At 39.8% G+C, this 13,385-nt stretch overlaps 2 protein-coding genes across 3 annotated transcripts in view; both read right to left on the bottom strand.

The window, feature by feature from the left end:
- The window catches only part of alkbh3 (alkB homolog 3, alpha-ketoglutarate dependent dioxygenase), a 32,595-nt gene extending 28,298 nt beyond the window's left edge, over positions 1-4,297 (bottom strand). Inside the window, exon 1 of one of the 2 annotated variants that reach the window (XM_061894524.1) lies at positions 4,231-4,297. In XM_061894524.1, the coding sequence (XP_061750508.1) occupies positions 4,231-4,234 (4 nt within the window). In that variant the 5' untranslated portion in view covers positions 4,235-4,297. Of the gene's footprint in view, positions 1-3,948; positions 4,099-4,230 lie in introns of those variants that run through there. The other variant, XM_061894525.1, reaches the window with a different exon arrangement.
- Positions 4,298-5,941: 1,644 nt separating this feature from the next.
- The window catches only part of hsd17b12a (hydroxysteroid (17-beta) dehydrogenase 12a), a 68,287-nt gene continuing 60,843 nt past the window's right edge, over positions 5,942-13,385 (bottom strand). The window contains exon 11 of the mRNA XM_061894523.1: positions 5,942-6,861. Within this exon, the coding sequence (XP_061750507.1) occupies positions 6,721-6,861 (141 nt within the window). The 3' untranslated portion in view covers positions 5,942-6,720. The remainder of the gene's footprint in view (positions 6,862-13,385) is intronic.

Here is a 13,385-nt window from a genome sequence, read left to right as displayed (position 1 = left end):
TCCATCTGGCAATCTAATGGACGAGTCTGGGTTTGGAGGTTGCCAGGAGAACGGTACATTTCGAACTGCATTGTGTCTGCCGAGTGGGAAATTTGGTGGAGGAGGAATTATGGTGCGGGGTTGTTTTTCAGGTGTTAGGCTTGACCCCTTAGTTCTAGTGAAATGAACTTTGAATGCTTCAGGATACCAAAACATTTTGGACAATTCCATGCTCCCAACCTTGTGGGAACTGTTTGGAGCGGACCCCTTTCTCTTCCAACATGACTGTGCATCAGTGCACAAAGCAAGGCCCACAAAGACATGGATGAGAGTCCGGTGTGGATGAACTTGACTGGCCTGCACAGAGTCCTCACCAATGCGTTTTTGGAAGAATGGTCGAAAATTCCTATAAACACACTCTGCAACCTTGTGGACAGCCTTCCCAGAAGAGTTGAAGCTGTACTAGCTGCAAAAGGTGGACCAACACATCATATGGAACCTTATAGGTTAGGATTGGGGTGGCACTTCAAGTTCTACGTGAGTCAAGGCAGGTGGCCAAATATTTTGGGCAATATAGTATATATAACATATTAGTTTCACATTTGAAATTGAATTGCGGAAATAAATAGATTATTACACAATATTCCAATGTTTTGAGTTTCACTTGTAGCTGGAAAAGGATGAAAGCCAATCGAAAATATTCAATGAAACAGCTTGTCAGGCTAAATCAACCGATGCCGGGATGTTCGATCACTCACTTATCAAACTCATTGCCGTTCGAGTTTTCTGGCATCTTTACTGATCCCCCTTGCCTGCCACAGCTGGCTAGCTAAATAGCAATCTCGCCAGATATATCTGCCTCGCTTCTGCTTTCCCCCTTAAATGAATTTTTACGACAATGACATTAAAAAAAGAAGTAATGTGTTTATGGAAGTCCTCAATGGGACACAATTATCACCCTTTAACACAGGCCTGGGCAATTATTTTGACTCGGGGGGCCAAATTTAGAGAAAAAAATGTGTCTAAGGGCCGGTATATCTATTTTTAGGAAAACTAATACAAAACCTCACAATAAAGTCTAATTGAATGCTAAAAATTTTATGACAGACCGCCTTAAACGGAATGGAATTGAATTTTTTCTATGAACGATAAAACCCTGAATATTGAGAACATATGAACGTCACACCCACTCTCAATCGACATATTTACAATCAAGCCAAATGCAGCACACACAGTGAAATATGAACGTGAAAGGTAAAAAAATAATAATAAATAAATAATCTCCGATCTGACATATGTGATACATCTCTAAGCTTTAGAACTTTCTGGTAAAAGTTTCCTTCCACCTCTGTCCCTGACACCCGCCTTTCAGGCTGGCCGCTCCGGAAACACTATGTGGACCACGCTCACACTGCTTGGTGCCTCGTCTGACCTGCTGTGACGTAGAGTACCATAGTAACTAGTAGGGTTGAACGGTATACGGGTATTAATGTAATAGTGTGATGTTGTTGCGCTATTTTATGAATGAGACAGGGTGTTATGTTTTATTTTGAAGAATCTGTTTTATTTCAAAGAAGCGGATGTCTGGTGTTAGAAGTGACTTTGCTGGTTTTTTTCGGTTCTTTACTTCCTCTTCCTTCGGAATTTTAAATGAAAAGGTGACAGTTCTTCACTGCTCCGTGTTTCTTCATAGTGTAAATATTCCTCCTAGACGTTCCTAATAATTTAAAAGTTAAAACAATAATGTTGTGGGTATAAGTGATGTGTTGTTTGAAGTAATTTTTATGCACAATTTTGTTAATTAACTGTGTGAATTATTTGGTCGTACTTATGATAAATGGGTTGTACTTGTATAGCGCTTTTCTACCTTCAAGGTACTCAAAGCGCTTTGACACTACTTCCACATTTACCCATTCACACACACATTCACACACTGATGGAGGGAGCTGCCATGCAAAGCGCTAACCAGCACCCATCAGGAGCAAGGGTGAAGTGTCTTGCTCAAGGACACAACGGACGTGACGAGGTTGGTACTAGGTGGGGATTGAACCAGGGACCCTCGGGTTGCGCACGGCCACTCTCCCACTGCGCCTTGCATGGTATTTACACCACACAGGAGCAGATATCAGTCCGCCAGAAAGTTGAGACCTGCGTATGTGTGTTTCCAACACAGGTATGTGGATTTGTGCATGATTATTATTTTTTGTGATAAAAGGTTTTTGTTAATGTAATTTAATTTATTATTATTTTTATATGAATTAATTTTTGTTACTTCCTCTCCCTGGACTTTTGAATGAAAAGGAGCAGTTATTATTATCAAGGTTTATTTGAAATAGGGACAGATACAAAAAACATAGACATCTGAAACAGTTATCCCATGTATGCATCATAGTGTTTGTAGGTCCCCAACAACAACAAAAACACAGATCCAACATCATTAAAACAGGAAAATAAAAATAATAAGGCAAAAATGAGTCGATAATAATGATAATAGAAATAATATAGACAAAGTGAAAACTAGATAAAAGCCAAAAATAATAACAACACAATGGGGCGGTATAGCTCGGTTGGTAGGGCGGCCGTGCCAGCAACTTGAGGGTTTCAGGTTCGATCCCCGCTTCCGCCATCCCAGTCACTGCCGTTGTGTCCTTGGGCAAGACACTTTACCCACCTGCTCCCAGTGCCACCCACACTGGTTTAAATGTAACTTAGATATTCGGTTTCACTATGTAAAGTGCTTTGAGTCACTAGAGAAACAGCGCTATATAAATATAATTCACTTCACTTCACTTCACAAAGTGCAGTTTAGATAAAAACCAATTAGTAAAAACTAAACATGGGAACACGATTGCTGCTCAACTAGCAGTCTGCCAGAAAGTTGAGACCTGTGCATGTGTATTTTGTGTTTCCAACACTGGTTGAAACGACGGAATGGTGAAGTGTCTTTTATTTAAAAAACTACACAACGCAGAATAAGACTCACTACATTTTTATACTACCGCGATACTAATGAATCCGGTACCATACTGCCTCTGAAAACTACCAGTCCGCCCCACCCTATGATTTTTTCTTAAAATAAAGCCAATGATGCAATTTTTTCTGGTCCCCGTTATATAGAAAAGTATCGAAACGTACCAAAATAATATTGGTATCAGAACAACACTAGTCACTAAAATATCATGCAAAAGCACAGATTTCAACCATTGAAATATGTTATGTTGTATAGTTCAAGACTTATGGTAATTTGAAAACATCACTGCACATCATAATGGCAGCTACACTTTCCATCTTAAAGATCTAAAAAAAATATTTGGGAGTGTCCGGCGGGCCAGATTGAAAAGCTTAACGGGCCGCATGTGGCCCCCGGGCCTTAATTTGCCCAGGTCTGCTTTAACAGCGGCTTCACGGTGGCAGAGGGGTTAGTGCGTCTGCCTCACAATACGAAGGTCATGAGTAGTCCTGTGTTAAATCCCAGGCTTGGGATCTTTCTGTTTGGAGTTTGCATGTTCTCCCCGTGAATGCGTGGGTTCCCTCTGGGTACTCCGGCTTCCTCCCACTTCCAGAGACATGCACCTGGGGATAGGTTGATTGGCAACACTAAATTGGCCCTAATGTGTGAATGTGAGTGTGAATGTTGTCTGTCTATCTGTGTTGGCCCTGCGATGAGTGGCGACTTGTCCAGGGTGTACCCCGCCTTCCGCCCGATTGTAGCTGAGATAGGCACCAGCGCCCTCTGGAACCCCAAAGGGATTAGGCGGTAGGAAATGGATGGATGGATGCTTTTAATTTTCCTGAAGGAATCAATAAAGTACTATCTATCTATCTATCTATTTAACAGCTTGAATCTATCTGCTATTATTTTTTTCGTGAAGGGATTAGTTGCAATTAAATAGGTGACGCTATGGCTGTGTTTCAAATTATCGTTTTAACAAAATCGTTGTAAAAGTATGAATGTTCAAAAGTACTTACCTAGCTGGAAAAATAAACATTGTAATACTGCTGCTGGAAAAGAGGTAAGTATAGTTCGAGAACGTGAGGACCGGCAGCCATAACAGGCGTGTTACACCAAAATAAATACCAACCGGAAATGTGATTGTGGTTATTGGTTCCGGTTGAATCTTAAATTCAGTTAATTTATTGCGCCTGTTATGGCTAAAACTGTTTATAAATGTAGCCCAAATAAAAGGACAAAGCCTGTGCGAAAAATTGTTACAAAATTTGTCAACCATTCAATTATTAAAATGTACTTACTCATCTGGACAAATGAACATAAAAATGCTGCCAAAGGCAGCTTAGTTTAGCTCGTTAACCTGACAACACCAGCAGCCATGACAGGCGTGTTACACCAAAATAAATACCAACCGGAAATGATATAAAAGTTGCATTTTCAAAAAAAGTTTTCTTTTTTTAATGAATTTTATTTCCTGCGCTTAGACACCCCTAATGTAAAATACTAAAAGCTCTCAAAATTTGAATAAAATATAACTAAAAATACAAACAATAAATTGAAAAAAATAATAATAATACAAACTTACAGTATTAGAAAAATTACAACAACCACAATAGACACTGTTAAACGTGCAACTGACCATTAATAATTTCATACAGGCATAATTTTTTGACACGCAAGGACTGTTATGAAGTCAAACAACAGTAATTATATTTTTAATCAATTCTTACATGGGAAAAAAACTAAATAAAAAAATTAAGAAACAAGAGCTATGAGCATGTAATGAGAATAAGCTGAAATTTTCTAATTAATCACCTATAATATATATCTGATACAATATTTGTGTATAGCATTTAAAAAAAAATGGTCCTTGCATATTTTGATTTTCCCGCATGTGGCCCCTGGTGGAAAAAAAAAAAAAAATATATATATATATATATATATATATATATATATATAGGGGGTGTCCCACGATTCGATTTAATATTGATTCTTGGGGTCACGATTCGATAATATATCGATTTTTTCGATTCGATTTGATTCTCGATTCAAAAACTATATTTTTCCGATTCAAAACGATTCTGTATTCATTCAATACATAGGATTTCAGCAGGATCTACCCCAGTCTGCTGACATGCCGAGTAGTAGATTTAAAAAATAAAAACAAAGCTTTTATAATTGTAAAGGAGAATGTTTTATCAACTGATTGCAATAATGTAAATTAGTTTTAACTATTAAACAAACAAAAATATGACTTATTTTATCTTTGTGAAAACATTGGACACAGTGTGTTGTCAAGCTTATGAGATGCGATGCAAGTGTAAGCCACTGTGACACTATTGTTCTTTTTTTTATTTTTATAGATGTCTAATGATCTGCGATGAGGTAGCGACTTGTCCAGAGTGTACCCCGCCTTCCGCCCGATTGTAGCTGAGATAGGCGCCAGCGCCCCCCGCGACCCCAAAAGGGAATAAGCGGTAGAAAAATGGATTGATGGATGGATAAATGTCTAATGATAATGTCAATGAGGGATTTTTAATCACTGCTATGCTGAAATTATAACTAATATTGATACTGTTGTTGATAATATTCATTTTTGTTTCACTACTTTTGTTATGTGTCGTGTTTGTGTCTTCTCAATTGCTCTGTAGTTCTGAGTGTTGCTGGGTCAGGTTTGGTTTTGGAATTGGATTGCATTGTTATGGTATTGCTGTGTAGTGGTTTGTTGGATTGATAAAAAATAAATAAATAAGAAAAAAAAAATTTTTTAAAAATGAGAATCGATTCTGAATCGCACAATGCATTCCATTCGATTCGTATTCAAATCAATTTTTTCCCACACCCCTAATATATATATATATATATATATATATATATATATATATATATATATTAGGTGGTATGGATATTTCAGAATCGATCCTCACATCAGTAGTTTCTGCTATTATTAACCTGAAAATACAGAAATATACAACATGCCATAATATTAAAAAAAACAAAACGCCCAAATGGTTGAATGTATATGCATTTTTTTTTTTATTAACAAACAGTAGAAAATAAGCTGGAATGTGAAGTCAACAGCATAATACATATAAAAAAAAAAGTGATTTGAGGCACTAAATACATTACATTTAATACCCTGGACGTCCTTATCATGAACATGGACAAGAAAAGTCACTTTGAGGTCAATAGTTGCATTATATCTGTATTGTGAACTTCCCAGTGTTTGAAGGGATCATTTATGTACTGGACAGACATTCAAAAAAGGCAACGCTGTCAGAATTCCAGCATCAATCTCAGTGAAAAGGCACCGGTGTTTCATAGCTGGTCAAATATGTTGAATGCGACAGCCTCCCACCACAAGGAGTCGCTACAGAAACCGTGTCTGTACTGATGGCAGCTCATTGTTGCGTAAACAGGACTAGTCTTCAAGATTAGTGTGTGCCACGTGTGTTTATACAAATATAAAATAAATAATTTGACACGTATAATATATATATAAAACAGCCCACCACCAGATGTCACTGCTTACAACAGCAGGGTTAACAAAACCACTCTTTATTTTTTGTCTTTTTGGTCGAACTAACAGCCACCATCAGTGTCCAGTCACAGGTCCTTTAGGCGGGAGCGGCAAGCTTCAGCCCCCAATGTCCTCGGCCTCGTTTCAAATCAGGTTTCGTTTCACACACACAGGCCAGTTCTTGTCTCACACACACACACTTTCACACACACGCAGACACATCTCACTCGCTCGCTGGTTTCCTTCCACACTGCATCAGGTCAAAGTCTTCTCATTCCGACTTCAGACCGGTTCCGTTCCTCTGCTCCCGCAGCTTCCTCCTCTGCAGGTACCCCGTACGCTGGAGGCGGTTCATTCTGGCACCTAGGAAGATGACGATGCTGATGGGCACCAACTTGGTGGTCACCCAGCCCTGACACCAGGACAATAAAAAACGGACATTAGCAGAATCTGGATTGTGGAGGGTTTAATAAAAAGTCCTCCTCTCTTTCCAACACCGCATGAAAGTGGTTGTTTTTAGCTTTTTATTTCCTCGTTTTATACCCTTTACTAGAAATACAAAACCCAAAACAGCGAAGTTAGAATGTGATTCGTAAATAAAAACAAAATACAATGATTTGCAAATCCTTTTGGACCTATATTCAATTGCATAGACTGCAACGACAAGATACTTAACTTTCGAACTGAGAAACTTTGTTGTTTTTTGCAAATATTAGCTAATTTGGAGTTTGACGCCTGCAACATGTTTTCAAAAAAAGATAGCACAAGTGGCAAAAAAGACTGAGAAAGTTGAGGAATGCTCAAACACTTACTTGGAACAACCCACAGGTGAACAGGCAAAATTGTGAACAGGTGGGTGCCATGATTGGGTATAAAAACAGCTTCCATGAAATGCTCAGTCATTCACAAACAAGGACAGTCACCACTTTGTGAACAAATGCCTGAGCTAATTGTTTAAGAACAACATTTCTCAACCAGCTATTGCAAGGAATTTCACCATCTATAGGTTCAGAGAACCCGGAGAAATCACTGCACATAGGCAGCAAGGCTGGAATCCAACATTGAAAGCCCGTGACCTTGGATCCCTCAGGCGGTACTGTATTATCAATCAACATCAGTATATAAAGGATATCACCAAATGGGCTCAGGAACACTTCAGAAAACCACTGTCAGTAACTACAGTTTGTCGCTACATCTGTAAGTGCAAGTTAAAAGTCTCCTATGCAAAGTGAAAGCCATTTATCAGCAACATCCAGAAACGCCACCAGCTTTGCTGGGCCCGAGTTCATCTACGATGGACTGATGCAAAGTGGAAAAGTGTTCCGTGGTCTGACGAGTCCACATTTCAAATCGTTTTTGGAAACTGTGGACTTCGTGTCCTCCTGAACAAAGAGGAAAAGAACCATCCGGATTGTTATAGGCGCAAAGTTTAAAAGCTAGCATCTGTGATGGTATGAGGGTGTATCAGTGCCCAAGGCACGGGTAACTTACACATCTGTGAAGGCAGCATTAATGCTGAAAGGTACATACAGGTTTTGGAACAACATATGTTGCCATCCAAACAACCTTATCATGGACGCCCCTGCTTATTTCAGCAAGACAATGCCAAGCCACGTGTTACAACAGCATGGCTTTATAGTAAAAGAGTGCAGGTACTAGACCCGCACTCTGCCTCTAGTCCAGACCTGTCTCCCATTGAAAATGTGTGGCACAATATTAAGCCTAAAATACTACAACGGAGACCCCGAACTGTTGAACAACTTAAACTGTACATCATGCAAGAATGAGAAATGGGAACTTACAAAGACATGCACCTGGGGATAGGTTGATTGGCAACACAAAATTTGCCCTAGTGTGTGAATGTGAGTGTGAATGTTGTCTGTCTATCTGTGTTGGCCCTGCGATGAGGTGGCGACTTGTCCAGGGTGTACACCGCCTTCCGCCCGATTGTAGCTGAGATAGGCCCCAGCGCCCCCCGCAACCCGAAGAGGGAATAAGTGGTAGGAAATGGATGGATGGGAACATTTTCATACAAGTAGATTTAAGAAGGTTGATTGTCCAAACAAAGCGAACAGAAAATTGTGCAATCAGTAGCGTGCGCTCTGACAAATCTTGTCAGTAATATTTCATTTGATAAAATATTTCAATTATATTTGCCCTTTCGAATGCTTAATCTTTTTTTAACCCAAGAAAATGTATTGTAGAAATGTAGGAGAGAAAAATTTCATCTTTCTGTGTTATGGCTACTCTTGTGTTCCAAATAAGGTTCCAAAAAATAAAAATAACGTTAGCAGAGTAGCCCCGAGGAGGAGGTTAATGACTCACTAAATTCCTTAATAAGCATTCGCAGAGATATTTCTAGATTCAAAATGTTGATAATTTATTTTCACAAACAAAAAAATATTCTCCGTGGTTGACTTTCTACATAATGAAAATAACTTATTTAGTGGTAAACAAACTGTTTCACTCCTCACTCCTTCAACATGATACATAGAAAAAGGGTGCGCCCAGCTGTCCTTTCTTCTTAATTATAGGAGGAGGAAGTGACCCACCAAGAGGAGCGTGAGCAGCTGAACACAATCAGTTAATCATAATCCCTCTAAAACATCCAATAATTAATCAAGATCATCATTGGCATAAATTGATTCCATTGTCAAAACAATTAATAAATAAATAATAAAGATAGGCTCAAACATTCCCCATCAAAAAATACTAATTATAATGAATTTTAATTTGAATGAATCACTAAATAGTTTAAATCAAAGGGCATCATTATTATAAATATAAATATTTTTCCTTTTGGACGCTGACTGTTAACGGAAAAATTCATTCTAAAAATGCAAAAAAACAACAACTTATCTTTTGTGGGGTTTTTTTATATCCATTTTTTGGTTGATAAATATTTGAATAAATAAATATTTATGTTCAATTCTCATTATTAGTTATTACTTGTTATTTTATTGAATTACTATCTATTTTACACTCTTTTCCAGCATTCCTTTTTAACATGGTTAATATTATCATTTTGGATACACAGTTTATTTTTCAATTAATTCTAAAAGTATTTTTTTTAAATGAAAAATAAAAAATGTATGATTACATAGTGTTTTTGTTGATTTTTTTTTATCACTTAATAACTACATTTCACGGTGGAAGAGGGGTTAATGCGTCTGCCTCACAATACGAAGTTCCCTGGGTTCAAATCCAGGCTCTGGATCTTTCTGTGTGGAGTTTACATGTTCTCCCCGTGAATGCGTGGGTTCCCTCCGGGTACTCCGGCTTCCTCCCACTTCCAAAGACATGCACCTGGGGATAGGTTGATTGGCAACACTAAATTGGCCCTAGTGTGTGAATGTGAGTGTGAATGTTGTCTGTCTATCTGTGTTGGCCCTGCGATGAGGTGGCGACTTGTCCAGGGTGTACCCTGCCTTCCGCCCGAATGCAGCTGAGATAGGCGCCAGCGCCCCCCGTAACCCCGAAAGGGAATAAGCGGTAGGAAATGGATGGATGGATGGATAACTACATTTCCATTTAAAGTATTTATTACTACACCTTTTTTTATTTTTTATTTTTTTAAAAACGAATTACCTTTTCACATTCTCGGCTGATTAGAAACACTAAATTGTAAACCTGTAGAAAATGCATGGATATTTTACATTCTCCTTTATAAAGCATTGAGTTTAGTTTTAAAGTACATCCATCCATCCATTTTCTACCGCTTATTCCCTTTTTGGGGTCGCGGGGGCGCTGGCGCCTATATCAGCTACAAGGCGGGGTACACCCTGGACGAGTCGCAACCTCATCGCAGGGCCAACACAGATAGACAACATTTACACTCACATTCACACACTAGGGCCAATTTAGTGTTGCCAATCAACCTAGTTTTAAAGTACATTATACATAAAATGCATCCGTTCTTCCGTCGTGTCCGGTAAAAAAAAAAAAAAAAATGACTATTCGAAGACACTTTTTACAAGTGTCTATCCAACATCGAGGAACGTCATCGAAAGCAAGCAGGCAGTTTTGTGGGGTGATGAGCGAACCAATGAGAAAAAATATATTCTTTTTTATGGCCTTTCATAATAGCGGGGATAGAATGTGCTGTATTACTGTTATTCCGGGGTGCTTCAATCAAAAATATATTTAAAAATATCCGATTTAAAAATTTTTTTTTTAAAAAGGCCCGAAAATGTATTTAAAAATAGCAGATTTTTTTTAAACATTTTTTTAAAGGCCTACTGAAACCCACTACTACCGACCACGCAGTCTGATAGTTTATATATCAATGATGCAATATTAACATTGCAACACATGCCAATACGGCCGGTTTAGTTTACTTGATTACAATTTTAAATTTCCCGTGGAGTTTCTTGATGAAAACGTCGCGGAATGAGGACGTGTGCGCGTGATGTCACGGACTGTAGAGGACATATTAGCGCAGCACCATTTGCGGCTAAAAGTCATCTCTTTTCATCGCGCAATTAAACAGTATTCTGGACAGCTGTGTTGCTGAATCTTTTGCAATTTGTTCAATTAATAATGGAGAAGTCAAAGTAGAAAGATGGAGGTGGGAAGCTTTAGCCTTTAACCACACAAACACAAGGTGTTTCCTTGTTTAAAATTCCCGGAGGTGAAGCTTTACTATGGATCAGAGCGGTCAAGCGAACATGGATCCCGATCACTGGTCAACCGGCAGGTTGCGGTGAGAAAATTGTGGTAAAAAGTCGCCTCTTACCGGAGATCAGCTGAGCTTGCGCCGTCCATGCAGCTGCCGTCGACTTCCCTCAGAGACTGGCCTCAAGACACCCGTTGACACACCCCTCCGACTATCAGGTACTATTTAATCTCACTAAAACACTAGCAAAACAACAGAAAGATAAGGGATTTCCCAGAATTATCCTAGTAAATGTGTCCAAAAACATCTGAATCCGTCCCAATGCAATCGCCTTTTTTTTTTTCTAGTCCTTTGCTATCAATATCATTATCCACGAATCTTTCATTTTCGCTCAAATTAATGGGGAAATTGTCGTTTTCTCGGTCCGAATAGCTCTTGCTGCTGGAGGCTCCCATTATAAAAAATGTGAGGACGTGAGGCGCCCTCACCCTTGTGACGTCATCGCCTGCGACTTCTGGTAAAGGGAAGGCTTTTTTATCAGCACCAAAAGTTGAGAACTTTATCGTGGATGTTCTCTACTAAATCCTTTCAGCAAAAATATGGCAATATCGCAAAATGATCAAGTATGACACATAAAGTGGATCTGCTATCCCCGTTTAAATAAGAAAATCTCATTTCAGTAGGCCTTTAAATACTATTTTTAGGCCATGTTAGCACTTGCTGGCTGTGTGTGTAAATCTTACATCAGCAGCCAAGCAAAGCTTTCGTAAGTTTTAAAAAAGGTTTTATTATCAATTTTATAACAAACGTCGGACTTAGGAGGAACAGTGTGGTTTTCATCCTGGTCGTGGAACTGTGGACCAGCTCTATACTCTCAGCAGAGTCTTTGAGGATGCATGGGAGTTTGCCCAATCAGTCTACATGTGCTTTGTGGACTTGGAGAAGGCATTCGACCGTGTCCCTCGGGAAGTCCTGTGGGGAGTGCTCAGAGAGTATGGGGTATCGGACTGTCTTATTGTGGCGGTTCGCTCCTTGTATGATCAGTGTCAGAGCTTGGTCCGCATTGCCGGCAGTAAGTTGGACGCATTTCCAGTGAGGGTTGGACGCCGCCAAGGCTGTCCTTTGTCAACGATTCTGTTCACAACTTTTATGGACAGAATTTCTAGGCGCAGTCAAGGCGTTGAGGGTATCTGGTTTGGTGACTGCAGGATTAGGTCTCTGGTTTTTGCAGATGATGTGGTCCGGATGGTTTCATCAGCTCACATTGGATCGGTTCGCAGCAGAGTGTGAAGTGACTGGGATGAGAATCAGCACCTCCAAGCCAGAGTCCATGGTTCTTGCCCGGAAAAGGGTGGAGTGCCATCTCCGGGTTGGGGAGGAGATCTTGCCCCAAATGGAGGAGTTCAAGTACCTTGGAGTCTTGTTCACGAGTGAGGGAAGAGTGGATTGTGAGATCGACAGGCGAATCGGTGCGGCGACTTCAGTAATGCGGACACTGTATCGATCCGTTGGGGTGAAGAAGGAGCTGAGCCGGAAGGCAAAGCTCTCAATTTACCGGTCCATCTACATTCCCATCCTCACCTACGGTCATGAGCTATGGGTTATGACCGAAAGGATAAGATCACGGGTACAAGTGGCCGAAATTAGTTTCCTCCGCCGGCTGGCGAGGCTCTCCCTTGGAGATAGGGTGAGAAGCTCTGTCATCTGGGAGGAACTCAAAGTAAAGCCGCTGCTCCTCCACATCGAGAAGAGCCAGATGAGGTGGTTCAAGCATCTGGTCAGGATGCCACCCGAACGCCTCCCTAAGGAGGGGTTTTGTCCAGGTCTGACCGGTAGGAGGCCACGGAAAAGACCCAGGACACGTTGGGAAGACTATGTCTACCGGCTGGCATGGAACGCTTCGGGATCCCCCGAGAGGAGCTGGACAAAGTGGCTGGGGAGAGGGAAGTCTGGGCTTCCCTGCTTAGGCTGCTGCCCCCGCAACCCGACCTCAGATAAGCGGAAGAAGATGGATGAAATATTAATATGAATAGTGCTATTTAAATATTATTATTCTATTATTCAATAGTTTTTTTTTTTCTATTACAATGAATAAAGAAACAAAAACTAGAGATTAGAATAATTATTTTAATATGTTAGAACAAATCGATTTACACCAAGAATCCGAATCAATTATTGGAAGATTCCGGAAGTTATTTTTTGTCTTTATTGGTTGTTACTGCAAGTCATTGGAGCAAGAAAGGTAAGAACTGGCAGCAGACACAATTATGTGTGCTTCACGGACTGTATTGTTATGTATTGGAGGAACCAGAAAATTAATA

The sequence above is a fragment of the Nerophis ophidion genome, linkage group LG03 (assembly GCF_033978795.1).
Source record: "Nerophis ophidion isolate RoL-2023_Sa linkage group LG03, RoL_Noph_v1.0, whole genome shotgun sequence".
Taxonomy (NCBI): Eukaryota; Metazoa; Chordata; class Actinopteri; order Syngnathiformes; family Syngnathidae; genus Nerophis; species Nerophis ophidion.
The sequence above is the reverse complement of the archived record's forward strand: the minus strand, read 5'-3'. Positions and strand labels throughout refer to the sequence as shown.